A 26276-nucleotide genomic window follows, 5' to 3' on the forward strand; every position below is an offset into this window, starting at 1 on the left:
TCTTTCTCCCTTAGGTGGTAAGACACCAGTAGGAAAACCGGCAACTGCAAAGCTTTAATGATTGCCAAACGGTTACGGAAAAATTGGTCATATAACTACTGTCATCCAAGGACTCGTATTACAACAAAGAGGGAAGCAAAGGAAGAGACCATCTTCTCGTCCTTCATAAGGCGTCAAGAACGGCGGGCTCAGTAGAGAGGAAGAGTGACCAATTTAAGCAATCCGTGAAATCTCCACGTTGGTTAAAAAGGCATTTGTGTCCAACTCCGTGTGTGTTTTAAAATAAAACAGGCTTTCGGAAACATGTTTGGAAAAACAAAACCCAGCTCCTATTTCACTAATACTTTTTAACTTATTACATGTATTAAACTGTTACGTTGACTTCTGAATTAAAGTGCAGCATCGAGTCTAAAGGCTCTGGCTATCAAAAGAAAACTACTAGAAAGGGCATATCTGAGACTTCTCCTGGCTTTCTTTAATTAAAGTTGCCGCAAACAAGTGCACATTTGACAGAGATCTGTAATGTGGTAGCTAGCTTACAGTAAATTTTGTCACCCAAGGACCTTAATCAATACAACTGAATTAGAGGAAGTACATGGAACAAAGAGAAGTTAGGAGAAGTATCATAAATAGGCTTAACAATTCAAGGGAAGAAAAGTTTGAAATAAGGTGGGTGAACAGCTAGCTTGACAGCCAGCCACTACTGGAAGTGACGTTTAAGCTGATAATTAGGGTGAGAGGAGCCAGTCCTCGAAGTGTGGGCTTGAGGTGACAGGAGGTACGGGGGTGGGTGTGCAGAAAGAATAGTGATCGAAAGGTCTTGGGATTGGTTCCAAAGGACCTGAAATGTGGCTGAAACAAGAGTCATGGGAAGTGAAATTAAAAAGAAAGGCAGGTGTATTCGTCTGCTTGGGCTGCCATATGAAATACTACAGAGTGGGCGGCTTAAACAGCAGAAATCTGTTTTCTCACCGTTCTGGAGGCTGGAAGTCCAAGACCAAGGTGCCAGCAAGGTAGGTTTCATTATGAAGCCTCTGTTCTGGGCTTGCAGGAGGCCACCGCCTTGCTGTGTGTTCACATTACCTCTTTGTGCATCTGGAGACAGAACAGTCTTCTCTGCTTTCTATTCTTAGAAGGGCACTAACCCTGTCAGATGAGGGCCACACCCCCATTTACCCCCTCTAGCCCTAATTTCTTCCCAAAGGCTCATCTCCAGATACTGTCACACTGGGGATTAGGGCTTCAATATCTGAATTTGGGGGCCACCATTGAGTCCGTAGCAGCAGGGCTCAACATCTGTAGTGGCTTAGAGACTCTTGTAAAACATTTGAACAGGAATATAAGTGCCATGGGAAATGCTGAAAAGTTTCTCGACCTGTGGTTGTAGGACTATCTGTATGCAAATTCCTGGAATGTGCGTTTGTTCCCCAGAGGCCAAACTGTTTCTGCTGCACATTCAGAATGGAGAGCCATTGCTGTAGTCCGTGTGGGGGGGCAGAGGGGCCCCCTCCGTGTGGCTCTGCTTGTTTCGGGAGCCAGAGAAGACTGGCGTGTGTTGAGGCTGCGTAAGAGCTGAGGAGTCAGTTGGGCTGTTCCTGGCTGAGGGCTGTATGGCACGCCAGCCGAACGGCACCGAGCTGCTGCCCTCCAGGGAGCAGTGGGGAGGCGGGGTCCTGGCCAACCCTAGCTGCGTAGGCATGCCTTACAAAGGATCCCTGCACACCCGGTTTGGTTACTTGTTCTCTTCTCATGCCATGAATATATGTGTTGAAGACTAAGGTGACTTTTATCTACTTTGAGACCTGTTTGTAATGCGTTTCAGGTTTGGGGACAAAGACCTTGGAGTTTGGGGTGCACGTGGCTATAGACTTGTCTCCTGGCCAGCTCTGGCATCAGAACCACACAAGCAAGCAGACAGGAGAGGTAGGAAAACGGGGTGCAGCCCAAAGCAGATGAGGCCTTGCAGCAGAGGGAGACAGCTGTGGGAGGTGGCGGGGGCACTTTTCCCCTCTCAGTCTCCTCAGACCCTCCCAAGTCACCCAAGTCAACCTCAAGTCTCAGTCAAAGAACAGCACGCGTCATATGCTGTCAGAGCTTCAAAGCGTGTATGCTGTGCCCGGCCGCACAAGAGCTCCTGCACACACCGCAGTTACAAGCCACACCGCTGTCCCTAAGGCCTTCGCCTCCACACCCCCGCCCGACCTATAAATTCTGGAGCTGCCCCTGCTTCGAAGCAAGTAAAAAGAAAGACCCTTAGCATCTGGTTTTCCAGGACAGTCTCCCATCCAAACAGTATAATGTAGCAGCTAAGAATGCAGGGTCCAAAGCCCAACTGGCTATGAAATCCAACTCTGCCGTACAGTAGCCCTGTGTTATGTGTGATTTGCTTAGACTCTCAGAGCCTCGGTTTCCTTATGCATAAAATGGGGATAATGCTAATACCTCTTGAGTTGTGAGAAACGTATGTCAGTGAAATGTTTCAAAGAGTCCTTGGCAGTAAGTGTAACCTGTTATTACTGCTACTCCTGACTGGGACAAGCCCTCCTTGGCTTCTCAGAGTAAATGAGATTGGGTGCTTCTGGAGTGGTCATTATGGCCATAGGCACTCGCATCCCTGACTTAGAGCAGGTCTCAGCCCAGCTGTTCAGCCCAACAGCATTATGGGGTGGTGCATTGCTCCATCTCTCTCTCTCTCTCTCTCTCTCTCTCTCTCTCTCTCTCTCTCTCTCTCTCTCTCTCTCTCTCTCTCTCCCCCCCCTCCCTCCCCCCCTCCTCTCTCTCCTCTCTCTCTCTCTCTCTCCCCTCTCTCTCTCCTCTCTCTCTCTCTCTCTCCTCTCTCTCTCTCTCTCTCCCCCCTCTCTCTCTCTCCCCTCTCTCTCTCTCCTCTCTCTCTCTCTCCTCTCTCTCTCTCTTTCTCTCTCTCCCTCTCTCTCTCTCTCTCCTCTCTCTCTCTCTCTCCTCTCTCTCTCTCTTTCTCCTCTCTCTCTCCTCTCTCTCTCTTCTCTCTCTCTCTCTCTCTCTCTCTCTCTCTCTCTCTCTCGTTCTTTATTTAAAATCACCATCCTGGTGAGACCCAGTATATATATGTGCTATATACACATGTGGATGAATATTTCTCGATGTTTTAGTTTTTCTCCTTATGTGTTTTTCTTTTCCTTTTTCATCGCTCAAATAATCAAGCTTCATTTTCCTTGTCTTGGGGGAAGTTAGCAGCGGGGTGGAAGGCAAAAACATCACCCACAAAATGTCTCCCTCCCTCTTAGGCTTTTTGGCTTTTGTTTTCACTGATTTAAACCCAAGGCAGAAAATGGGATTTTCAGGAAGAAGCAGGGCCCCAGGAAAGGAGCAGGGGGGAGAGATGCCTGCTTCCTGCCCACTGCCTCTCGCCTCCTGCACCTGGCCCTGAAGTTCTTCAGAAAGAAAGAAGGTCTTGGGGCCGGGGGAGTTGGGAGCGGTTTGTCCTGAGGGACTCCATCTACTGTTGAGTCCAGAAATCGACGCTGGGTAGGGGCCGAGGGCAGCAGGCGGGGTAGGGTGGGGAGAGCCAGCATGGAGAACCCAGCCCCTGGGGTTTGCCTGAGGGCCACCTTCATAGTGACAACAAGGAAACCACATATTCTTAATAGCCTCCACGCGATAAAAGATACTCTGTAAAGGGGACAGTCAGACAAAAAGAGAGCTCAGGGAAAATAAACATGAAAACGGGAAATGAAAAACTCAGTAGAAGGTTGGAAGATGAAGACATTTCTCACAAATTAGGGCAAAAATAGATGCTGAGATTCATTTGATAATTCAACATGCATTCCTGACCTAAAAAAATTAAAACCACAACTCTTAGTTAACTGGAAGAGATGATCACTTCCTTAACATAATGATCAAAAGCCAACATCAGGCTCTGAGGGAAAAAAAACAGGAAAAACACTTCTAGTAGATACATAGCTGGTATAATTTCTAATTCCTTGATATTAATATCAAGCAAAAACTATGATTTAACATAGTTTTGGATGTTCAACTTAATATAGGATATGAAGAGAACTCCATAAGATGTATAAAAATTTAAGAGGCAAAATTATCCTTATTTGGTGATTATATACTGGAAAACTCTTAAAGATTTCATTCACAAAAGCATTACAGATGAAGTACCAAGGAATAAGCTCACCAAGAAACGTGCAAGATCTACCTGAAGAAAATGTGAAAATGCTGCTGAAATATGAAAGTACACTTGCGTAAATAAATAAGATTCAAAATTATAAAGATGTCAAATTTCCTTAAATTCATCTACATTCGATATGATTTCAATCAAAATGCCAACTCTTTTGGAGGATGGTAAGGAGTGTCATTAAATTATTCAAAATGCAATTTGAATAACAAACATGTAAGAATACTTAGGAAAATACTGAAACAGCAGAAGAATGAGACCAGTCCTACCAGTTATTAAATTATAAATCTACAATTAAAACAGGTTGATAATGGCACAGAAATCAAAATATCAGTGAAACAGAACATAGAGCCAAAAATGTACCCAGATACACATCTAGTACAACTATAATAAATTATTAAAATGGCATTTCAGGGCTTCCCTGGTGGCGCAGTGGTTGAGTCTGCCTGCCAGTGCAGGGGACGCGGGTTCGTGCCCCGGTCCGGGAGGATCCCATGTGCCGCGGAGCAGTTGGGCCCGTGGGCCGTGGCCGCTGGGCCTGCGCGTCCGGAGCCTGTGCTCCGCAACGGGAAAGGCCGCAGCAGTGAGAGGCCCGCGTACTCCCCCCCCCCAAAAAAATGGCACTTCAAGTAAGGTGGGGAAAAAGAAGCATGATTCAAAATTACTGCAGCAATTTGCTAATTATTGATAGTTGTGGGAAAATGGGATTCTTACATCATTCTTTAAAACAAATTACAGACGGAGCAAAATTTCAAATACTACAATATACTAAATTGCTAGAAGAAAAGCATGAATGTTTTTGGAATCCAAAAGCGAGTAAGGCCTTTCAAAGTCTCACCGAAAACAGGAATCACACAGAAAAAACACAGATAAGTCTGGCTTCATAACAGATTAACATATACTGTACTCCAAAAATAAATAAATAGATAAATGAATAAATGACAAACGAGGGGAAAAGTATCTGTAACACTTAGTACACATGAAAAATTAATTTCCTAAATATACTATAAACTACAAAATCATAAGACCAAGATCATCTAAGAAAAGAATGGCAAAGGACAGACGTAGGGAGCTTAATAAAAAAAAGAAATACAAGGTTGCTGAATGTCACTCAAAAATTACAAGCAAAACTTGGTAAATTTTTTTCACAGATGAGTAAATCTTATTACAGTCGGAATATTCTGGAGGCCGCAGTCCCGGTCCTGGGTCCTGGCTTCGGGCCCAGCGCCACCATGAGGACGCTCGCTGAACTGCTGGCCGCCCTCCCGGCCACGGCCTCGGGCTACGTCGTCAGCCTCGGCGGGCATGCCAAGAGGTGCTTCTTCCAGCGGGTCACCTCGGGCACCGAGATGGGCCTCATCTTGGAGGTGGCCAAGGGCAGCTTCCTGGACATCGACGTGGAGATTACAGGGCCTGATAATACAGGAATTTATAAAGGAGACCGGGAGTCCAGTGGGGAAATACACATTTGCTGCTCACGTGCATGGAACGTAATAAGTTTTGTTTTAGCAATAGGATGTCCACTGTGACCCCCAAGACAAAGTGATATTCACAGTGATAGTGGGGAGGCTCCAAAAAGACAGGACATGGAAACAGAAACTCAACAGAACAAGGCAGACGAAATGATTCATGAGCTCACAGTGGCGATGATGGCTGTAAAGCGTGAACAGGAATACATGGAAGTTTGGGAGAGAATACACAGAGCGATCAATGACAACACAGAGAGCAGAGTGGTCCTTTGGTCCCTCTTTGAAGTTCTTGTTCTAGTTGCTATGACACTGGGACAGATCTACTACCTGAAGAGATTTTCTGAAGTCCAGAGGGTTGTTTAAAAAGCCTTTTCCTGAAGATCCCAAATTCATAATTCACTGTTTACCAAACATCCTGGTCATAATAATGTCATTAGTTTATCCGTTTTTATTTTCTGAACTGTACATTCACAGCTTCTGTTTCTTTGTGATTAACAGATATTGGGGGAAAACACTTTTTTGGGAAAGTTATAGTGAAAATTTGACATGTGATTGGCATGATTTCACATTTGAATTCTTCCTTCATTATACAGATCCTTCCAGAACTCAAACACTGTGAGTGGAATATAGGTGTATAGTCCTTACTATATCTTCTTTCCTTTTGTTTTCATCATAAAATGCAGTTTGTTCAGGATAGTACTTTACTGATAGCACTTTACTAAAAATCACTACATTCTTGGGATCCCTTATCCTGCAGTTCAAGTCATTAAAGATTCCTTTTGTTGAGTCCTTACCAGAAACAACAATCTGAATCTTGACATTTTCTATCCAGCCTAACCTTTTTCCCCTTTAAAGTTTTACTTTGAACCTTAGAACTCAATCACCTCCACTTAAAATTGTTGACACAGCAGCTAATAACCATTTTTTGGTTTCTGCCTAACCTTGCGAGAAGTCTCTGTTAAAGCCAGTTCTCTGGGTGGTGCAGTGAACGGTGGTTCTTTTTCTTTCTATGCCGGCACATACACTTTCTCTATTCTTGGCACGTAGGAGGTATGCATTCACGTAATTGGAAAAATTTGGATTTCTGATGCCAAAGGGTTAAAAGCCTCTTGGATTTCTTTGCCACTATTTTATTTTTGATCGGTGGCATTTTGGCCACTAATTAGTGTACTGAACGTTACTGTCAGTACTAGGGTTTTTGTTTCTGTTTTTTTTTTTGGCTCTTTCTTTTTCGGCACATGTGAATCTTGTTTTGTATAAAACGAAATGATGTTCTCTTGGTCTCTGATGATGGGTTTAAAATTAAAAGATCATCCAGTTTTGGTGTGGGGTGATCCAGGACCATGTTGTGACTGATGTATATTAGTTATTTGGACATTTTCTTTTGGGATCTTTGCAAGGGGAAAACTACAAGTAACGAGTTTTATATAATTAATTTAAATTTGTTACAGGTTTTCACGTTCAGGATAAACAGTTTTTCAACCTTGGGTGAAAATACTTGCAACAGTTTTAAGGTGACTGTGTTTTACCTTGGGACAACTGTTGCATGCCAATTTGTGTGCCTGTGTGTGTGTGAAAACACTTCAAAAAGATGTAAATTATTTGCTCCGAGGCATGTGGGATCTTCCTGGACCAGGGCTCTAACCCGTGTCCCCTGCATTGGCAGGCAGATTCTTAACCACTGCACCACCAGGGAAGTCCCATTTACCTAAATTTAAAATGTACGGTTTGGCCGAGCAATTTCTAGAAATGCTAGAAAGACACAGTCGCACAGGTAAGCAAAGATACATGCACAGAGAGCTTTTTTCGGAATTTTTGGCAATCCTGAAAAAAACCTGAAGACAGCAAAGTAATTGGAAAGCACGCAATCCTGACAGATCCATTCATTGTGATTGAGTGCTGTTCAATCACAGAAAAATCCAGCCCGGTGAGGTACTGATGTGAGCAGTTCTGAGAAATATTGAACTGGGGGCACTCGAGTAGGAGCAAGAGGCTCAACAGTAGGTGCCGTACAGTCCAATTTCTGGGGAAAAGATGAATGAGAAACTCTTACAAGTGGCACCTATGCTGAGGGGGTCACTGGGGGCTCGGGCAGGATGACGTGGACTTTTTACCTCCTACCCTCTGCATGATGGAAGCTTCCTTAGTAGGGATGAGTTACAGACACAGCGTTCCTCTCCTCAAATCTCTAGCACATCTGCAACGGCGCTGTGACAGTGACATTACTCCACAAGACTGTCCCAAGCACGCACGCGCTCCTGCTGCATGTCTTTGCTCACACTTGCACGCCCATCTTCCTTGCACACCTAAATCTCTTCCCCTCTTCCAGGACCTGCTCCAAGGCCAACAATTCCACGAGGCCTTTCCAAACTCCTCAGAATAACACTGCTCTCATCCTTCTCAGCATTCCCATGGGACTTAAACTGCGACACGCAGGTTTTTTGGTCGTTTTTTTTTTCCCAACACGGTTTGCAATTATTCAGTTATTTATTGATAAACGAATTAATTTTGCTGAATTTAATTTGCAACAGTTTTGCCTTTAATTTGCTAATTTATTTTTTCCAAGTTTTTATTCTCTATTTTCACCAATTTTTAAGTATATTAAGTGAAAGCATGCTTAACTTTCTTTTGTCCTCCCCACCCGCATTTTAGTCAATGTGAGGCATAGCATTCATTAAATACTGTTAAATACTGTTAAATACTGTTAACTATACGTGATAGTTCCCGCAATATCCACGTATTATTTAAAAAAAAAAAAAGAAGATCCTTGTCATTTATGATCCTAGTTCCTAGGTCATATAGCCCACATTATATTTTCTTCACTTAAAGATGTGCAAATGGTATGAAACCCACTTTTTATATTTTTATTTTTACTTATTTATTTATTTTTGGCTGTGCCCCGTGGCATGCGGGATCTCAGTTCCTTGACCAGGGATCAAACCCACGCCCCCTGCATTGGAAGCGTGGAGTCTTAACCACTGGACCGCCAGGGAAGTCCCTAACACCCAGTTTTTAGAGTAAATTCACATTTTGTACATCTGAAATCTCCCACTCAAGGGAATCCTAAAAAGTTGCCATCTGACTTAATTCACTTAATTCTGATAGTAGCAGAACACTTACTTAAATAAGCTAACAGTTTTGTACCTATTACTCCTCATATAGAAAAACAAAAACTAGAAAACAACCGAGACTTTTAAAACATTTCAGTAAAATGAAGATAACAATATTAAATCCTCATTAAAGAAAATAAATAAATATAGCATTGTAATATCAATCGATTTTATCCAGTGTAAGAAAAATGTTCAGCTTTATTTTGGTAAAACATCTCAGATTCCCTCAGATCACAGCATACCAATAAGCAAAATGTACACATACTGATTTTATAGTACACGTCAAGTCCCGAATTCCCAATCCCGGGAAAGCAAGTTGCAAAGTACAAGTGCTGATGACAATGATAGGTAGTGTTTTAAACAAAAATAAGTGAGTTTTCAGCACTTAAGTGAAAGGAGGCTTTTATCAAAAACAGACTTAATTCCACAGGGCATCTTTCTTCAACACTAATTAATTCAATCAAGTCTGATTTCAAGCTCAAGTGACAGTGTTACCTTCAAAGCAACCGAGACAAGGCAATCAACACTTAAGTGGTATAATACCGTATGTACGATATTTTGGGGCAATCTCTAACCGCATTCTATTTTCAGACCTTGTTTTGGTGTCTAACTAAAGAGAACTAGAGAGAAGCGCTCTGACCCCACTTGGAGGAAATGCAGCGAAATGCTCTGTCCTGGCACAAAGGCACGTTGCAACATCGATGGTCTTTAATCAACTTCCCACACGAACTGATTCACCAACAGCTTAATTCCTCCCGCTACAACTTTGATTAAGGAACACACAACTTTTAACAGAAGAAAGTTCTGTACTTCCAGTTTTAAAAAGCAGACAGTTCTGTGAAAAGGCTACCATTTACATAGCATCTGAGAGCATACGCACTGAGGTTTTTAACACTTCATGCCGTAAGAGAAGTTTTCATTTCAGAAGTATCATTTCATGGACCCAGCATCAAATATTGACACAATACATGTTTCATACAATATAATTTTGGAAACTTTAAGTGGCACAAAATAATCATAAAATTTTTATCAAATTCAAGTTTCCAGTGATCTTAAAAAGCAAAAAGGCAGATTATAGCTGTTTATGTTCAACTGAGATATCCAGTTATGGTTATTATCTAGCAAATGCTAAAGTTATGTAAAAAAAAGGTCAAAGAAAATCTTTAACTTTGATAATGTTCAACCTTTTAGATATGCATAGCTAAATATAAAATGAGAGGCTCGTCTGGCATATGAGTAATTAAGTCAAGGAGCTTTACAACCCTAGCCTGCTATTAGAAGCTATTTTAGGTTTTACATAATTCCCACAGTCTTAATACCACTATTTTCCTTCAGATAAAAGAAACGACCTTTTGAAGTCATCGGCATCAGAAATGACACTTAGGGACAAGAATCACAACCAGAGTTAGGGGAAAAATGGGTCTTAGCAGTTTCTCTCCAAGTGTGAGGAAGGCCAGATAATCAAGATACAATGGATGCAAGTTTAGAAACCTAGGGAAGCTCAAATTTCTTTAGTTATTTTTGTTTACTAAACAATCTGAAGCATTATATTCAGTTTGAAAAACAAATAAAATTTAAAAATAAAACAAGAAAAATGCAGCCTGGAGCATTTTAGGAGTCACCAAAGGTTTTTCCCCTCCTTCCTTTGGGCACACTGTCTCACTTTTCTGTGAGACGAAAAAACACTTACCCTTAGCCACGAAAAGCTATCCACTTAGCCACGAAAAAACAAAAACAAATCTCTGCTCAAAGCAGTCATACTTAAGAACACCGTGGGGTCTAATTTTCCTAATTTCCCACCCACCCAGACCCTGAAATCTGAAAACTTTTCTTCCACTTGCATGAAGTCTGCGCCACTATGTGTAACCCACCCCAAAAGCGCTGTCAGGTTCTTCAATGTGTCTTGTTTTTTATATTTTTAATATGATAAAAGGGAACTTAAGACAACTCAGAAATATGTTAAAAAAAATTTGATGATAGTTCTTAAGATTTTCAAGTAAATGCTCCCAAATCAAGTATCAACCTGCTAATTGGCAGCTAAAAATGCTGAATCATTTAAATTACGTTGGAACTGTGTTTATGACAGCTTCCTCTTGTGCTCTATAAGGATTGCAGTACTCAAGTCCACACACTAGCTACCTTCATGAAGGAATTCTTTTGACCAAAGTTTACCCTAAAACCAATTTCCTCAACTCCTTTCTTTCCCCCAAATTGTTCAAACACATTTTAAGGTGTGTAAGTATAGGGCACAGGGTGTTTTATATGGCACAGTACCCTTTAAGAAACCTAACATTTTTGTGAACGGGGAGACATTCACAACATACTTAATCTCTGTATTTACAGAAACTGTTTATTGGCGCTGCATAATCTGCACTGTGAGAACGTGTGTCGTGAGTCAAAGGATAAGCTGAAATGCTATAGTGTGACGATATATGCATTAGAGAGCTGCATAATTTAAAAGGAAAGCATATATTTTAATAATTCCAATGTTTTTGTCATATGGCCTTAATTTAACATTTTTTTGCTTTCTCCTTGTGATTTTGCACTTCTATCCGAGAGGGCATCTTTTATTTTTAAGACATGTTTGAGACTATAAAGAATATGCTACTGCAACTTAATATAAATAATCCATAAGCAATATACACGGATACACATAAACAGGTCCAGGCATCAGACCACTGACGTTGTACTTTCGGGATTCACACGCATCAGTCTCGATGCATTTCTCAGGTCCTGAAGTTGCTTGGCGGGTTTCCCCACACCCTCCTCAAACCTTTTCTCCACCACGGGGAGGACAGTTTCATACAGAAAGGATGCATTCTGCCTGATAAAAGCCTTCTTCTCTGGATCCTGCTCACATCGAAGACTGTAATCCACGTGCTGAACAGCAACCAAAATGATTTCCACCAGGCTCTCCAAAAGCACCATGTGCAGCTCCGGGAAATACAGCTTCAGTGCCTCTTCCAAGAAGCCCATGGTCTGTTTGGTGAAAGCAACCACCGTGTAACTGAGGTTCACCCAGCAGTCATCCCCCGTGTACTGCTCGAAGTTACCCACTCCACAGCTCTTCATCTCCTCTTTGAGTTTCCCCAGGGCCTCTGGAGTCATCAAGTTCATCCTCCTCCACATCTCCTCGGAGTTGCGATGCTTCGTGGCTTCGATGATGATTTCTTTGTAACTGTGTAGGGCCCCTTGGATGTCTTTCACCAGGAGGGCGTGGATGATGAAGGTGAGGTCTAGTCCGATGTCGCCCAGCTGCTGACAATGCTCCTTTGCCACTTTTACACACTCAGCCGCCGTGGAGAGGCTCTCCTTACTATCAAACACCTGCTTGCTAAAAGCATCCACAAACATGCCCATGGCTGACCTCGCCCAGACCACAAAGGCAGAGTAGCAGCCGCTGTCGGTGCCCGCAAAGTCCGTCTCAAATTCCCTGGCGGTCTCCAGAAGGCTGGTAAAGAAGACGTGGCAGAGCTTATGAATGTAGAGTAAAGTGGCACCTTCAATGCGAAGCTGGCGTATTGCAGTATGCACAGCTGCTGCCCTGTTTCTCAAAAACAGCTCACAAGCCTTCGTGCACTGGCCAAGCCGGATTAGCTGAGAAACCGCCCGGCGGGTAGCCTTGGGACCACCTCTCAGGGACCGATCCGGGGAGAGTTCAAACACTAGCACCTCAGTGAGCTGGCGGACACGCTCATCCACTCTGGCCCTTAGTTCTTTCACAGGAGGTGGGCTGGGCTTATCTTCCAGGTAACGGTTCAATTTATCCAGCAGGTCGACGGCCCCTTCAAAGTCCCTCTGGGCAATACAGACATCCAGGTCTTCAGGCAATTCCTGGATCCATTCCACTGAGAGGTCCACCTTCTCTTCTTCTGCCTCGGGAACAGCTGGTTCGCCGTCGTCTTCGTCCTCAAATGGGTTGCCAGCCTTGGAAGTCACCTGGGGTGGCCCTCGAGGGGCAGCTGCCTCCTCCTGCCCCCTGCGTCTTTTTTCACTGAGGGCCCTCTTGGTTTCCTCCAGCACTTCCAGCCACTCTCGTTTGATTTTTGCGTTTTCCGCTTGAAAAATACGGCTCTCAGGAAACATGAGCAGCTTGAACATGTCCTTCATGGGCGGGTTGTCCTTGACATTGACCACGGCCAAACCATCCAGGGGATAGAGGGCGTTGTAGCGATACATCCCCCGCCGCTGTGGCAGCCAGGTGGCCACCAGCAAACAGTCGTTCATGAGAAAGCCGTGCACCCGCTGCAGCTGGGCCATGTGGTCCGCCTCGTATTCCACCAGGTCCCCGTTGTACACCAGGTACTGTCCCGGCGTCTCCAGCAGGTGCCTGCAGCCTTCCACCTTCTCAAGCAGGGTGGTGAGAGTGCGCTGCTTTCCTTCCTCGCCTGGCCCAGAACTGTCGCGGGAGGCGCCCCCGGGGCTGGGGAAAAAGCCAGCCTGGCCCCGGAGGTGGTCGCGGACCCCCGCGCCGCCTCCCCCCTCCTCCCCTCCGGAGGCGGCGGCGGCCCCCGCGGCGGCGGCAGCCGGCAGCAGGGTAAGCGGGATGCTCTCCAGGCTGCTCTTCTGCTCGGTCAGCAGGTGACTGAGCTGATACATCTCGCTCTCCAGGTAGGAGATCTCGCGGGCCGTCTCTATGAACTGCCGGTAGTTCTGGTAGACGTTGCGCTTCAGGTTCTGCGCCGTCTCCTCCGCCAGCGCCTGGATGCGCTGCCGGTGCTCCTGCAGGTCTCGGTCTCCGTCCGACTGCTGCGAGAGCTGCTTCACGTACAGCCGCGCCTCGAAGCCGCCCGACTCCAGCTGCCGCCGCAGGCGGCTCGCCCCGCTGTCTGACATCGCCATCGCCATTTCCGTCCGGACTCACGCAGTCCCTGTCACTATCGCCGTCGCCCGTGCCGCCGCTGTCGAGGCCCACCCAAGCCGGGTCCAACTCCAGGGCTGCGGAAGCAGGCTGGAAGAGAGACGAGTACGCCTGCGCCCGCGTATGAACTTCAGGCACTGCGCCTACGCAAGAGGCCGGGCGCAGGCGTTGCGCCTGCGCAGCAGCGCCAGCGGCCTAGGGCGCATGAGCCGGAGAAGCTATTGCGGAAGCGAGTGGAAGGCGGGGCAGAGAGGCGTAGGTGCTGCGCCAGAACCGAGCGTGACGTTGGTGTTTGACGTTACTCGCGAACCGAGAAGGCGGTAACCAGGTTTCTGAAACCTGCCTCCGGCTCAAGCCCTGGGAACCCAAGTTTTGAGCCCACTGGGAGGTGCTGTCATGGTGAGTTCTTTTTTTTTTTTGAGCCCCAGAAGCTTTACTTCGGCGTCTGGGACAAGTTCCGTTCTCGTTGTCGAGGCAGTTTGTCTGAGTCTCGCGAGATCGGTGGGCTGACCCGTGGGCCGGTATCTCCTAGGAGGACCTCGACCCGGCCGTCCGAGGCTCCGGTACGTGGAGTCCCCCGGCAGCCATGGATGAGGACATGGTTTTGGCGCTGCAGCTTCAGGAGGAGTGGAACTTGCAGGTCTTGGAGCGCGATCCGGCCCAGGAGCCTCTGTCTCTGGTGGACGCGTCCTGGGAGCTGGTGGACCCCACCCCCGATATTCAGGCCCTGTTTATGCTGTTCAACGACCGTTTCTTCTGGGGCCATCTGGAGGCGGTCGAGGTGAAGTGGAGCATGCGAATGACGCTGTGAGTCCCGAGCCGCGCCGCGGGCGGGGGGCGCCGGCGGCCGCAGCTGGCGCTGAGGAGCTGGGGGCAGGCGGCCCCTCGGTCCTCTGTCCCTTCCCTGCCCTTCTCTGTCCCGCCCAGACAGCGTCAGGGGAGCCCTGTGGCCCACCCCGCGGCGGTTTGGCTGGTAAGGGGACGTTCCTTGGCGTTAGAACGATGAGCTGACCGTTTTCTGATGGGGCTTACGGGAGCGCTTTAGGACCCAGGCGGGAGAAGCAGCCGGAAGCTGACCCCGGGAAAGGAGGCCGGGGCCGCGGCTTGCTTTCTTCCCCGGGACGCGTGCAGTCTCTGCCGGGCTCGGCGGGTACCGCCGCTGGGCCGCGAGCTCGCGGGTCAGGGTGGGGAAGGGGCGGCGTTTCCCTACTTCTGGGTCCAGGGGATCTTTGGGTGGGGGCGGCGGGGTGCGTCTCAAAGCAGCCCTTTCCGGCACGCCGAGTCCGGGAAATGCCGGCTCCAGGTAACCTGCTGCTGCGTACGAACGGAGTTGAGAAGTTGACAGTGCGGTTCGAGGCCACCGCGCTTGCTCTTGGATGGAGGCGAAGCGCCCTGAAGTAAGAGATGAAGGTACGACACGGAAGTGTGTTTCTAGTGCCATGCTGCTGCGTATGTGGGTTTCCTCGACACTTCTGGACACAGGCTGCTGGAGACCTGGCCGTTACCGCCACCGACGACTGACCGACGGTGGCGTGTAGGGAGGAGGCAGGGAGCGGCAGAACTGGACGGCCTTCTTCGAGCTCTTACGGCCCGGCTGGGGTTCGGGGAGTTCCTGCTGCTCACGTGCCTCCCTAAGTGGCGCGAAGGGCAGGGGCCGCCCCTCCGAGCGGCTGCGCGTGCGCTCTCGAGAGAGAGCCCCTCCCCCCCGCCCAAGAGCCCTCTCAGTCTGGACCGTTGGAGAAGGAACCGGCGGTTGCCCTTTCCCGTCCGCTTCCCTTTCGCGTATCTTTGCTAAGCGACCGTTTTGTGGTGGTTGTTTTCCAGGTGCGCTGGGATATGCAGCTACGAAGGCAGGGGCGGAATGTGTTCTATCCGCCTCAGTGAACCCCTCTTAAAGTTGAGACCAAGAAAGGATCTGGTGGAGGTATTCTTTGCGTGAACCCGATGCTTAGCTCAGTAATTTAGAAACGCTTGTTACTGGTTTAGACTGCTGTAAATTAATTTGTGCACGTGAACAAGAAAAAACCCGTTTTCCCTCACTGCGAACTTTTATTGTGGGGCACATAATAATGATTACCTTATATTCTTATCGTGTTTCGAAAATAGAGGCTTTCAGGTAAGTCACCCAATGTGATCTTTACCGTAATCCTGTTTATGTTCACGGTGTGTTCTCATTTTTATAAATGAGATAATCAAGGTTCAGAGAGGCAAAGTGGTTGGTTTAGAAGCAGAGAAAAACTTAGGATCCAGATCTTTGTATTGAGACACACAGATTCTCCTGTGTTCAGCCACCATGGTGTCCTCCCAGGACGTGTAGCTGACTGGCAGAACAAAGCAGCGTGAGGGCACACTGCGTATCTAGAGCTAGTGGTCACTCCTGCTAGCAAAACGGAGCCGTGGGAGCTGTCAGAGTATGTTTAGTGGAGTCGAATAGTTGCCTGAAGATCCCCAAGATACAGCCAGTGTGAGTGGTCTTGCCCCAATTATATCACCTGCAGCATACGCACTAGAGGGCATAGGTGGTAGAGAAATACCACCTGTGGTATAGGTGGATGGGAAATAAGTTAAAACATGCTTGGAAATATGTTTTTAAGGGTAATAAAAGGTAATGGGTTTCACAACAATGTGAATGTACTTAGCACTACTGAACCGTACACTTAAAATGGTTAAGGTGGTAAATTTTATGTTACTTTTTTTTTTTAACCACAGTTTTAAAAAGGTAAATAGCCACTAAATGTAAAATGGTACAACAGAAATAACCCAATTAATAAGAAAGAAAAGAATAAAGGAACAAAGCCCAGATCAAATAAAGAGAAAGGTGGACATAAAAACAGCAGTTATTATGTTAAATGTAAATGGACTAAACACTCCAGTTAAAAACATGAAACGACGTCCTAGATTAACAGAGACATGCTTAAGATAAAGACACATGTTAAATATAAAAGGATGAGAAAAAGCATATCATCTAAATACTAGACAACAGAAAGCTGCTATGGCTTTATTAGTATTGTTTAAAGAATTTAAGGGAGGGAGTTTTACTAGAAAAAAGGGAGACATTTTATAATGATAGAATAATCTATTAAATAAAAACACATAATGACCCTAAAAGTAATAACATAGCTTTAAGTGACATGAAGCATCAGCAGAAACAAAAAGAGAAATAATCAATCCACATAGTTGCAGATGTTAACACAACTCCGTTGGTAATTAAATGAATAAGCAGAACAAAAATAGTAAAAATGAAAAAACAAAAGTTGAACAATATGATTAACCAGATCAACCTTACCAGGAGCCCTAATTGGAACAGCCCTAACTGAAAACTGCTTCATGAATATTTGTTGCATAAATGATTAAATTAACACGTGAACAGTTTTTATCTTTTTAAGGTAATGGGCAAGAAGAAAATGGGAAATAGGTGCTAATGCTTCAAGTGAGCATTTGCTGTTGGCAGAAAGTTCTAACATCAGATCAGGAAGGTGGACAGAGGAGGAATAGGGGGACTCTGGCCCGTACTGAAAGTAGCTGCCTAAATTATAATCAGTAGGATTCAGAAAAGGAAAAGACTTAAACTGCTTGAGGAGGTCAAGAAAAGCTTCAGAGTTGTGGATTTTATTACTAGTAACATCACCACGCCTACTGCGTGCCGGACTACCCTGGTTATTGTAGCGTTCGCCTTTACCACAGCCCTGCAAGATTAGGGTATCTCCATTTTAAGGGTGAGGGGCAAGTGTAACTTGTCCAGGGTCACGTGGATCACGAATACCAGATCCTCGCTTTAGGCTCTGGTTTCCCTGGCCCTAAAGCTCTTGTCCTGTCCCCTTAGAACTGTTACCACTGCAAACTAAAACATGGGGGTGAGCCTGACAGGACAGATTGGATTCTCACATGTACACATAGTAGAGGAGACTATCTTGGCAGAAGGAACGGGAGTGCTGTGAACAGAAGCTAGGCCACTAAACTTAACGGCATGTTTAGGAGCAGAAGTACTTGTTTTTGGCCAGATATAGAACAGTGGTGGGAAATAGAGGTATTTGGGGACCATGTTGTGTAGAGCCTAAATGTGGAAAATGGTAGATATATAAAAATAGAAGTGTTCAGTACAATGCCATGTCCCATTTTCGAGATGTGTTTAAATCGGACCAAAAATCAGGAACCTAAGTAGTTTCTCCTTTCTGAGAATAGTTATCATTATTTTAGAATGTTGAGAGACATCTGAAATGTAGAATGGCCTTTGACTCTAAGTCTCAGTAGAGTGGCATTTTCTTGAAAAGATAGAGTTGATAATTTTAAAAGGGATGGTTTCATAATGACCAAGTTAAAATGTTTGATTCTCCCATTTTGCTGTTCAGCATAATTTTGTAAGACTAAAATTCATTAATGCCAGTCTAGTTCTTCTGATGGAAATTCTTTTTTTCACAAAACTATGGAGGATTATGAAAAAGATATGCTTTTGAAGACCTTTATGATTTTCACTTTTTGTATTCACTTTTTTTTAGAATAAAGTATGAAATAGCAGCCTTAAGTGCTTTTGTTAACTTTGCACCTAAACTGCTGCATCCTTGGTGTGGAATGAGCAGGTTTTACTGTTTGTTTTAAATTTTTACATGATTCAGAATCCCAAAACTATAGAAAGCTGTACACAAAGAAATCTTGATCTCCCCCATCCCTCTATTCTGAACTCTCTACCTACTAAAGGATACTGTTATTAGTTTCTTTTTTCTATCGTTGTTCTGTTTTGCCAATATTTATATCCACTCTTATGCCCTCCCCACCACATAGCATACTTCTTATACAAAATTCTGTGTATACTCTTCTGTACTTTGCCTTTTTTCATTAAAATGATACAGTCTGTAGCCTCCTCCAGATCATTTCGTAGAGAAATTTTTCTTTCTTTTTTATGGCCGCATGGAATTCCATTATGTGGCTCTTCTTTCAACAAGGCCCCTATTGCTAAACACTGTTCTCACTCTTTTGCTTTTGTAAGCAGTGCCACCGAGAAAATACCTCATATGTGCGGCCTTTCATTTTAGTCTGGGTGTTGCTGAGTTCAGCGATAAATGGATTTGTAATTTTGTTAGATGTTATCAAATTCTCCTCCCCAGGGAGAGGAGAATTTGTACCATTTTCACTCCTACCAGTGATATATGGGAGTGCTTATTTTCCCTTAGCTTTACTAATGGTGTCAAACTTTAGGAGTTTTACCAGTCTTGATAAGCAAGAAGTGGTATACTAATGTATTAATTTGCATTTCTGTTTTTATAAATGACGTTGAACGTTTTTCACATGTTTATGGATCATATATGTTTCATTTTCTCTGACCTGTCCGTGACATTTGCCTATTTTAAAATTGTATTGTTGGTCATTTCCCTGTGGACTTTTAGGAGTTCTTTATATTTTAGGAATTAATAGGCTGTGAGACGGTTGCACATATATTTTTCTGAGTTTCTTTTTTCGCTTTACTTATAAAATTTTTTCCCCATACAGAATTTTAAAATTTTCATGTAGTTGGATTTGTCAGTCTTTTCTACTGGATTTTTGTTAATAATTAAAAAGGTTTTCTTTGAACAAGAGTTCTTAGCCTGGGACCTACAGAGCTTTGAATATTATAGAGACAAAGTTTTGTGAATGTGTGCTTATGTAAGTTTTCTAGAAAGATCGTTCATGACTTTGTTCAGTATCTGAACGGAGTCTGTGATCCAAAGAAGGTTAAGACCCCAGGTAGAGTAAGAAAATGCATTTTTATTTTCAAAAGCACCATAACAAATTAATTTGACTGTTCTCTGTTTCAGACCCTCTTGCATGAAATGATACATGCCTATTTATTTGTCACGAATAACGATAAAGATCGGGAAGGGCACGGCCCAGAGTTTTGTAAGCATATGCATCGCATCAATCGCCTGACGGGAGCCAATATAACGGTATATAAAGCCACACACATTTACGATATTCAGCAGTTGTTTATTCAGCACTTCCTGAATATAGAGAACTGGGTGGAAACGAATACTATGTTTGAGGATTTTCCACAGCAAGTGAGAGGCCCAGAGAAGCTGCCTGGCCTGTCGAGGACCACGTAGGCGAAGGGTGGCCGCACCAGTGGTACCCCGGTGCCTCCAGCCACAGCGAGGGCAGCACGTTGCACAGCGTTGCTGCAGGCCTGCGCACCTCTCTTCTGGACCACTACAGTCTGCTCCTAATTTTGTTGCCTCGTCGTATCCTCCTCCAGTCTGTCCCATATTCTGCCACCATTTCATATGTCATTCCCTTCTTCAGAAGTCTTGATTCGTGTTTCTGCATGATATTGTAGGAGATGGCAGAGCCTGGGGTCAGGAAAGCAGGAAGGGTCAGGTTGCTTGCGTCCAGACGCTGGTGCCACTGATTCACTGTGGGACCCGCAGATTTCTTCTGCGCTTCAGTTTCCTCGCGTGAAAGGAGGGTAGTGACAGCACCTACCTGTTGGGTCCTGTGAGGCTTAGAGGAAGTACGTGCAAAACATTTTAGCACAGTCTGAGTACTCATTAAATATTAGTTGTTTTTGTTATTACTGATTCATTTTTTCAGATAACCTTGCTCTTCCCTTTCTCTTACCTTCTGCAGCCCGCCTGCTTATGTCTTAACGTTTCTAACTGGACTTTGCACCTCCGTGTCTGTCCTCATATACCCTCTTCCTAAAAGATGCCACTTCTCCTATTTTCTGTCAACATGATCTCCATCTTTGCAGTGAGATGCAGCTTCTCCCTCCTTGGAACCTGCTCGGCAGATGTTTAACCTTTCACACTCCTTTATTCTGCTTTCATACCTCTCAGGGGGCGGCTCTTGCCTATCCTCACATACCTCTGCATGAGATGTGTAGTGCAGTGTCTCTACAGGCGCTTAGCAAATATGGAATTGAATGGAACCAAACAGAAATATTAATTCCTACAAAGATTAAATGCCTTGGTGTGTTTAGATATTTCCTTCCTTTAAAAGGCAACAAAGGCCAGTGTGATGGAAAGCGAGAAGTGCTGACCCTCCGTGTAGTATTCTCTAGCCGTCAGTTTAATTTTCTAGAGAGCTCATTTAATTACCGGACAGAGTTCCTTCAACATCAGGGAAGTGGCTTGCAATCACAATCACATAAAATCCAGATTAGCACAAGAATTACGGAGTTGCTAGTGTAAAAGACTTAGTTTCTTCATCAGAATTCACACTTTAAGCAAAATCCTAGTATACTTCCTGTTGTTCAGTTGGAAGAGGATATGCTCTTTTATCTTGGATGTCTGTGTGTTTTCATCTAGGAGGTTTTATCAGGTGGACACCCCTTGCTTTCACGGGTTACATCACGTTATAGCACACTCCACAGGGCATCCACATTGAGAGCAATTTTATTTTCGTGACTACATTGTTAAAAAGTTACATCCCCAGGCTATAGGAATTACGGAAGCTGCAAGCAAAACAGATCCAGTTCGCTGTGGTCTTTGCCGCTGAATTGTTAAGCGGAGTGTTCTCAACCCGAGAGAGCGGGCAGGGTCTTACAGGCCTCCTCGCTCCCAGACCCTCTGTCCTCCAGTCTCTTCTGCACCTACCATAATTTGCGTTGTTGGCGTGCTTGCCAAATAATTGAGTTTGTTTGCTTATGATGGAGAGATGGTGATCATGAAACTATTTATCTGTAGAGTTACAGAAAGCTTAGCATTCTTTCCCACAAGGGGACTTTACTAAAGAGTTAAATGCCTTGGTTTAAACAAACAAAACAAAACTCATATGCTGTGCTCCTTATATAAACAGTAACCTTTCACTGAGAGGACAGGAGGAAAAGGTGCTCAGTCCTTCAGGAGTATCCGTTTCAGACGGTGCCCTGCCATCCTCAGTACTCCCGAGGTGGGGGGGCTATAGCCGTCCTGTCTGTCTCCTGCTTAGGTTCTAAGTAAGATTTCATCTAGAGGGTGAAACAGACGGATCCTGTTGAAGGACTGAAAAGCACATTTACAGAGAATTTTATTTGACTCGAAGCTTTTCACTCAGCAAACACTGAGCACCTTCCCTGTGCCAGGCCGGTAATAGCCACTAGGGGTACAGGCTGAGAACTTTCAAGTCCTGGAGAGCTTTTCACCTATAATCAGATAAAATGATAGCCCGAAGCCTTCTTATGAAGAAATGGGCGGGGCGGGTTTGACAGATGCTGCACGAGGTTTGGGTCCAGCATTTACAGGAAACAGTCCTCAGGACCCTTTGTTTACTTACAGGGGAAGATTTCAGCTTGGCAGTGGGAACAATTCTTATTTATTACAGCATTATATAAAATCTTGTCTTTATCCTAGTTTTTCATCGTTTAGAAATAGGGTTTCTAAAACTTTCAGCATTTATAGAAGCTTTTTGGGTTTTTTATTTTTAATTTTCTTGTCTTCTAGTCTCACCTTTTTCTATCTTTACACAGTTTATGAAGCACTAAATTAAGTGCTGCTGTTTCCCATTAAAATGAACTTTTGAAGAGAAGCTAAATATCGTTACTGTCTTTCCCAAAACACAACTTCAGAAAGCTCTGGGAAACTGGAAAGTTGAAAAAGGGGGCGGGGGGCTGCTTATATATTGCTTGTATATTCTCTTACACTTGTTAACCTGCCTGCTTAACGCTGACAACTTCGTCTCGACCCAGGTGTACCATACTTTCCACGACGAGGTGGATGAGTACCGGCGACACTGGTGGCGCTGCAATGGGCCGTGTCAGCACAAGAAGCCATATTATGGCTACGTGAAACGCGCCACCAACAGGGCACCCTCTGCCCATGACTACTGGTGGGCTGAGCACCAGAAAACCTGTGGAGGCACCTACATAAAAATCAAGGAACCAGAGAGCTACTCAAAAAAAGGCAAAGGAAAGACAAAACCAGGAAAGCAGCCAGTATCAGAAGCAGAAAATAAAGGTAACTCTGCTTATATGCTCCCAACTTTTCCGCGGCTGTGGCTGTAACGCAGACAGTACTGTCCATCAGGGACCTGGCATTAGGTAAGCTTAAGGATTGTTTCTAGTGTAGACGTTTTCAAGTGTGGACTCAAGGGAAAAAAAAAAAATCCCGTTGTCCATGAAATGGTGGTAGAAAACTATCCTCTGCTGTATACACATGTGAGTAAAAGTAGAAGTAGTTTCCACCGCTGAAATTTGAGGGTGAAGTCCCTTTCCCTGTCCTGACTCACTGGGTCATTAGGATAGAAACAGAAGGCAAAGACTGTCCAAATGAAAACAGTAATTCAGATAACAATGCCCGGAATGGAAGTCCTAGCTACACCCCTTCCTATCAGTTGGAGTCTATCCAGGTGACTTCTATTGATGTATGTATTTTCATTGGGAGAATGGGAAAAGGATATGACATGTATTACGCTAGTACTTCATCTTCAGGATTTATCCCTTTCCTGTGCAGTTCAGAGTTACTGCCTTTTTTTTTTTAACTTTTTTTAGCTCTGTAATCTCACTTTTTTTTTCCAAAGTCTTTATTGAATTTGTTACAATATTGTTTCTGTTTTGTTTTGGTTTTTTGACCTGGAGGCATGTGGGATATTAGCTCCTTGACCAGGGATCGAACCTGCACCTCTTGCATTGGAAGGCGAAGTCTTAACCACTGGACCGCCAGGGAAGCCCCTAGAGTAACTGCCTTTTGAAGGGGTAACAAGGTTACTAAAGTTAATGCTTCTTCCCTTGGGAAGTTGTGGATTTGTTGTGATAAGGACTCACAGACATAAGCTATATTTCTCATATCTGAAGTGTTCATTAGTAAGTTGAGAAGCTATAGAAGAATTTATGTGGAGAGATTTTATGCCCTCAGTTTTGTGAGTTGGGAAGATAAGAACGTGGTAGCAGATTGTTCGCTTCTGGAATGACACTTAAGACTAACAGCAATTTTCAAGGTAAAAGTTACTTTGCTGTTGATGTTTGTGTGATAGAACTGCTTATCTAAATATGAGAGGGTGTTTTTGTCCTTTATGTTTTCTCAGTACCACAGCTTTCGGACTGCTGAGGATTGTCCGTCTCCCGTCAGTAGATAATTACAACATAGTTCTAATGCAGAACAGAAGTAGTATTTCTTCATTTGGAAAAGCTATCCATTAGCTTAATATTTGTTATGGTATTGATTTTGAGCCAAGGAAGAATCTTATTTGCTTCTTTTGCAGGTAAACCGAACAGAGGGGAGACACAGTTGTTAATCCCTTTCAGTGGGAAAGGGTATGTTCTAGGGGGAACCAGCAATTCGCCTTCATCTGGGAAATGTCTCACTTCACATGCTGTTAAAACCCAGGATCTTTTAAATCAGGACCATTCAGCAAATGCCTTAAGACCCAATTCGAAACCTGAGGTGACATTTGAACAGAACGGCTCAAGTGGGAAAACTTCCTTAGTCTCCGCTGCTCTCAGTTCCAGTCACCAAAGTGTTTTAAGCAACTACTTCTCGAGAGTATCGGTCTCCAAGCACAAGGCTTTCAGAAGCGTGAGTGGGTCTCCGATGAAAAGCTTCACGGTTGGTGACATCGCTAAAAACTCGGTCTCTTCTAGTTCTCAAAGGAGGGTGACATCTTCTAAGATATTCCTAAGAAATCCTCTAAAAGCAGTGGAATCGACATCTGTGACTGCACCCCAGGTTGCAGGTGGGCCTGAAGATCAATTCCCAAGTAAACGCCCCAGGCTCGAAGACAGGACTGTTTTCGACAACTTTTTTATCGCGAAAGAGCAAACACAGAGTGGTGGTAACGATCCAAAGTGTGGTTCACGTCCTATAGCTGCAACGCAGAATGCCAGCAGTTCATCTAGTCAGAGCAGAATGGTTCACTGTCCTGTTTGTCAGAGTGAAGTTTTGGAGTCTCAGATTAATGAGCACTTGGACTGGTGCCTTGCAGGTGATAGCTTCTAAGTCAAAAGCTGAAAACAATCTCTGAAAAATGAATGGGTCTCACATGTCCCACCCGTATTACCTCATAGCACAGTGTCAGCCGCTCAGGAATTCCTGGTTAGTGCTAAGATTTGCAGATTATAACCTAGTTCACCCATATTAAATGTTCTATTTTATATATACATATATGAGATTGTAACTTAAACTATTTTATGTCTGAGAGTGCTATACTCACTCGTAGGTGTACTGTAGCCCAGAGTTGCTTCTGGGTGCATACACGTATAATTTTTAGATACTTTTATTCTTTCCTTTAAAAGTATTTAAATCTGTTAATCTTTTTAATTTGCATATTTTCCTTAAAATAGTCAGTGAGGAATCCTGTCAGGTGTTTGGTTAAATTCCTTTGTTAATATTAAAACTCATTCCCAGAACTGGTAATATTCATAGTATCGGACATATTGACCAAAAATACAACCTAGTTGTTTTCCGGTACTCAAGGCTTTTGGTGTTTCTTTTTTTTTTCTTCAAAATTTTAACAGGAAATACATTTCCTATATTATAAAGATTTTTATTTCTCTGTTTCACTAAAAGGTGGCAGCAGGTTTGAGGTTAAAGTAGATAAGCAGAGTAAAATAAATTCCTTTTGGAATATTGCTGGTAACAAATAGCCACTGTAATTCTGTGGGCCAGGGTGGAGCTTTAGCGAAATGACTGGTTAAAACTCAGTACTAAGTAACTGGCATATATAACATAACCAAGTTGCCTAGTTTATGTACAAGTGGACCATCATCTGGAAACAGTATTATGAACCTTAAGCCAAAGTTGAAACCATTTAGGAATACCATTTGTGTATGTAAAAAATTATATTTCTTTTAAAAAGCATTCTTTTCCACGTCCCAGCAAAGGGACAGAGATAGTTTGGTCAGTTTACTTTGTCTCATGGCTCTACCGCCAGTGTGTTGGCATATTTTCAGGGCCTTAGTTCACAGGTTTTCTTTTTCTTAACTTTGTTGCAACACGACTTTACATCCGTAAGGTGCAGCTGGGTTCCCCGCTGAGTGACCACTACGCAGGTGCAGTTAGAGAGCATTTCAGTTGCCATGAAGTGTCCTTATGGGCAACTCTTGCCAGCCAACACCCACCACCCCAGAGTAACCAATGTTTTCGTCTGTCACCACGGTTAGTTTAGCTTGTTTTTAAACACTATGAAGTAGTACCTTTGTTGCTATGGGTAGCAGAAGTTCAGTCTTTTCATTGCTCTGTAGTATTTGTATGAATATGCCCGAGTTTATCTATCATTCTGATATTAATGGACATTGCAATTATCTCCAGTTTGGGGCTGGCCATTCTGAATAACGCTGCTAAGAACGTTCTTACTCATTTCTGCTGAGCATATCCCCAGTCTGGAATGCAGGGTCACCAGGTGCATTTATGTTTAGCTTTAGTAAATGCTGCCAGTTTACAGTTCTGCCCGCAGTGTATAGAGCTTGTCGCTCAGCAGTCTTAACGCTGTTGTCAGTCCTTTTCATTTTAGCCTGTCTGGTTGAGTGTTTACGAGTTTTGATATTTCTTAAGCATGAAGTTAATAGTATTTAATAAATATTTATAGATAAATGACTTAAAATGTGTATTATGTTGAATATATACCGTTACACTTTCATAGAGGATCATTTTCTCTACTTCAATTTAACAAATTTTGTGCAGTTTAACACTTTTTGGGGGCAGAGGGGTGCAAAACCGTACAAGGTTCTGGGGCTGTGAAGTAAGTAAGAGCCCGAGTCCTCAAGGAGCTTTACAGCCTAGTCGGGGAGTGAGACAAGC

At 44.1% G+C, this 26276-nt stretch overlaps 3 protein-coding genes and 1 pseudogene across 5 annotated transcripts in view; 3 read left to right on the forward strand and 1 right to left on the reverse strand.

The window, feature by feature from the left end:
- GNPAT (glyceronephosphate O-acyltransferase) overlaps window positions 1–321 on the forward strand; it is a 29938-nt gene extending 29617 nt beyond the window's left edge. For both annotated transcript variants that reach the window (XM_060125456.1, XM_060125457.1), the window contains one exon: window positions 15–321. In XM_060125456.1, the coding sequence (XP_059981439.1) occupies window positions 15–58 (44 nt within the window). In that variant the 3' untranslated portion in view covers window positions 59–321. The remainder of the gene's footprint in view (window positions 1–14) is intronic.
- Window positions 322–5391: 5070 nt separating this feature from the next.
- Window positions 5392–5991, forward strand: LOC132507354 (transmembrane emp24 domain-containing protein 2-like; annotated as a pseudogene).
- Window positions 5992–8918: 2927 nt separating this feature from the next.
- On the reverse strand, window positions 8919–13727 carry EXOC8 (exocyst complex component 8). Its single transcript, XM_060126239.1, has one exon. The coding sequence runs from the start codon at window positions 13584–13586 to the stop codon at window positions 11409–11411; it is 2178 nt and encodes a 725-aa protein (XP_059982222.1). The 5' UTR covers window positions 13587–13727; the 3' UTR covers window positions 8919–11408.
- SPRTN (SprT-like N-terminal domain) lies at window positions 13486–26072 on the forward strand. Of its 2 annotated transcripts, XM_060126241.1 has the most exons (6): window positions 13486–13998; window positions 14132–14406; window positions 15424–15523; window positions 19389–19517; window positions 22232–22499; window positions 23743–26072. In XM_060126241.1, the coding sequence occupies exons 1-6, from the start codon at window positions 13996–13998 to the stop codon at window positions 24474–24476; spliced, it is 1509 nt and encodes a 502-aa protein (XP_059982224.1). In that variant the 5' UTR covers window positions 13486–13995; the 3' UTR covers window positions 24477–26072. The 2 variants fall into 2 exon arrangements, with proteins under 2 accessions (XP_059982224.1, XP_059982225.1); XM_060126242.1 differs by lacking the exon at window positions 19389–19517.
- Window positions 26073–26276: the final 204 nt, after the last annotated feature.

The sequence above is a fragment of the Lagenorhynchus albirostris genome, chromosome 16 (genome assembly GCF_949774975.1).
Source record: "Lagenorhynchus albirostris chromosome 16, mLagAlb1.1, whole genome shotgun sequence".
Classification (NCBI taxonomy): domain Eukaryota; kingdom Metazoa; phylum Chordata; class Mammalia; order Artiodactyla; family Delphinidae; genus Lagenorhynchus; species Lagenorhynchus albirostris.

Coding starts and splice junctions, on each gene's coding strand:
- EXOC8 (XM_060126239.1), bottom strand. CDS start 13,586: ATGGCGATGGCGATGTCAGACAGCGGGGCGAGCCGCCTGCGGCGGCAG.
- SPRTN (XM_060126241.1), top strand. Junction 14,407..15,423: donor TGGAGCATGCGAATGACGCT/GTGAGTCCCGAG, acceptor GTTGTTTTCCAG/GTGCGCTGGGATATGCAGCT. Junction 15,524..19,388: donor CAAGAAAGGATCTGGTGGAG/GTATTCTTTGCG, acceptor TCTCTGTTTCAG/ACCCTCTTGCATGAAATGAT.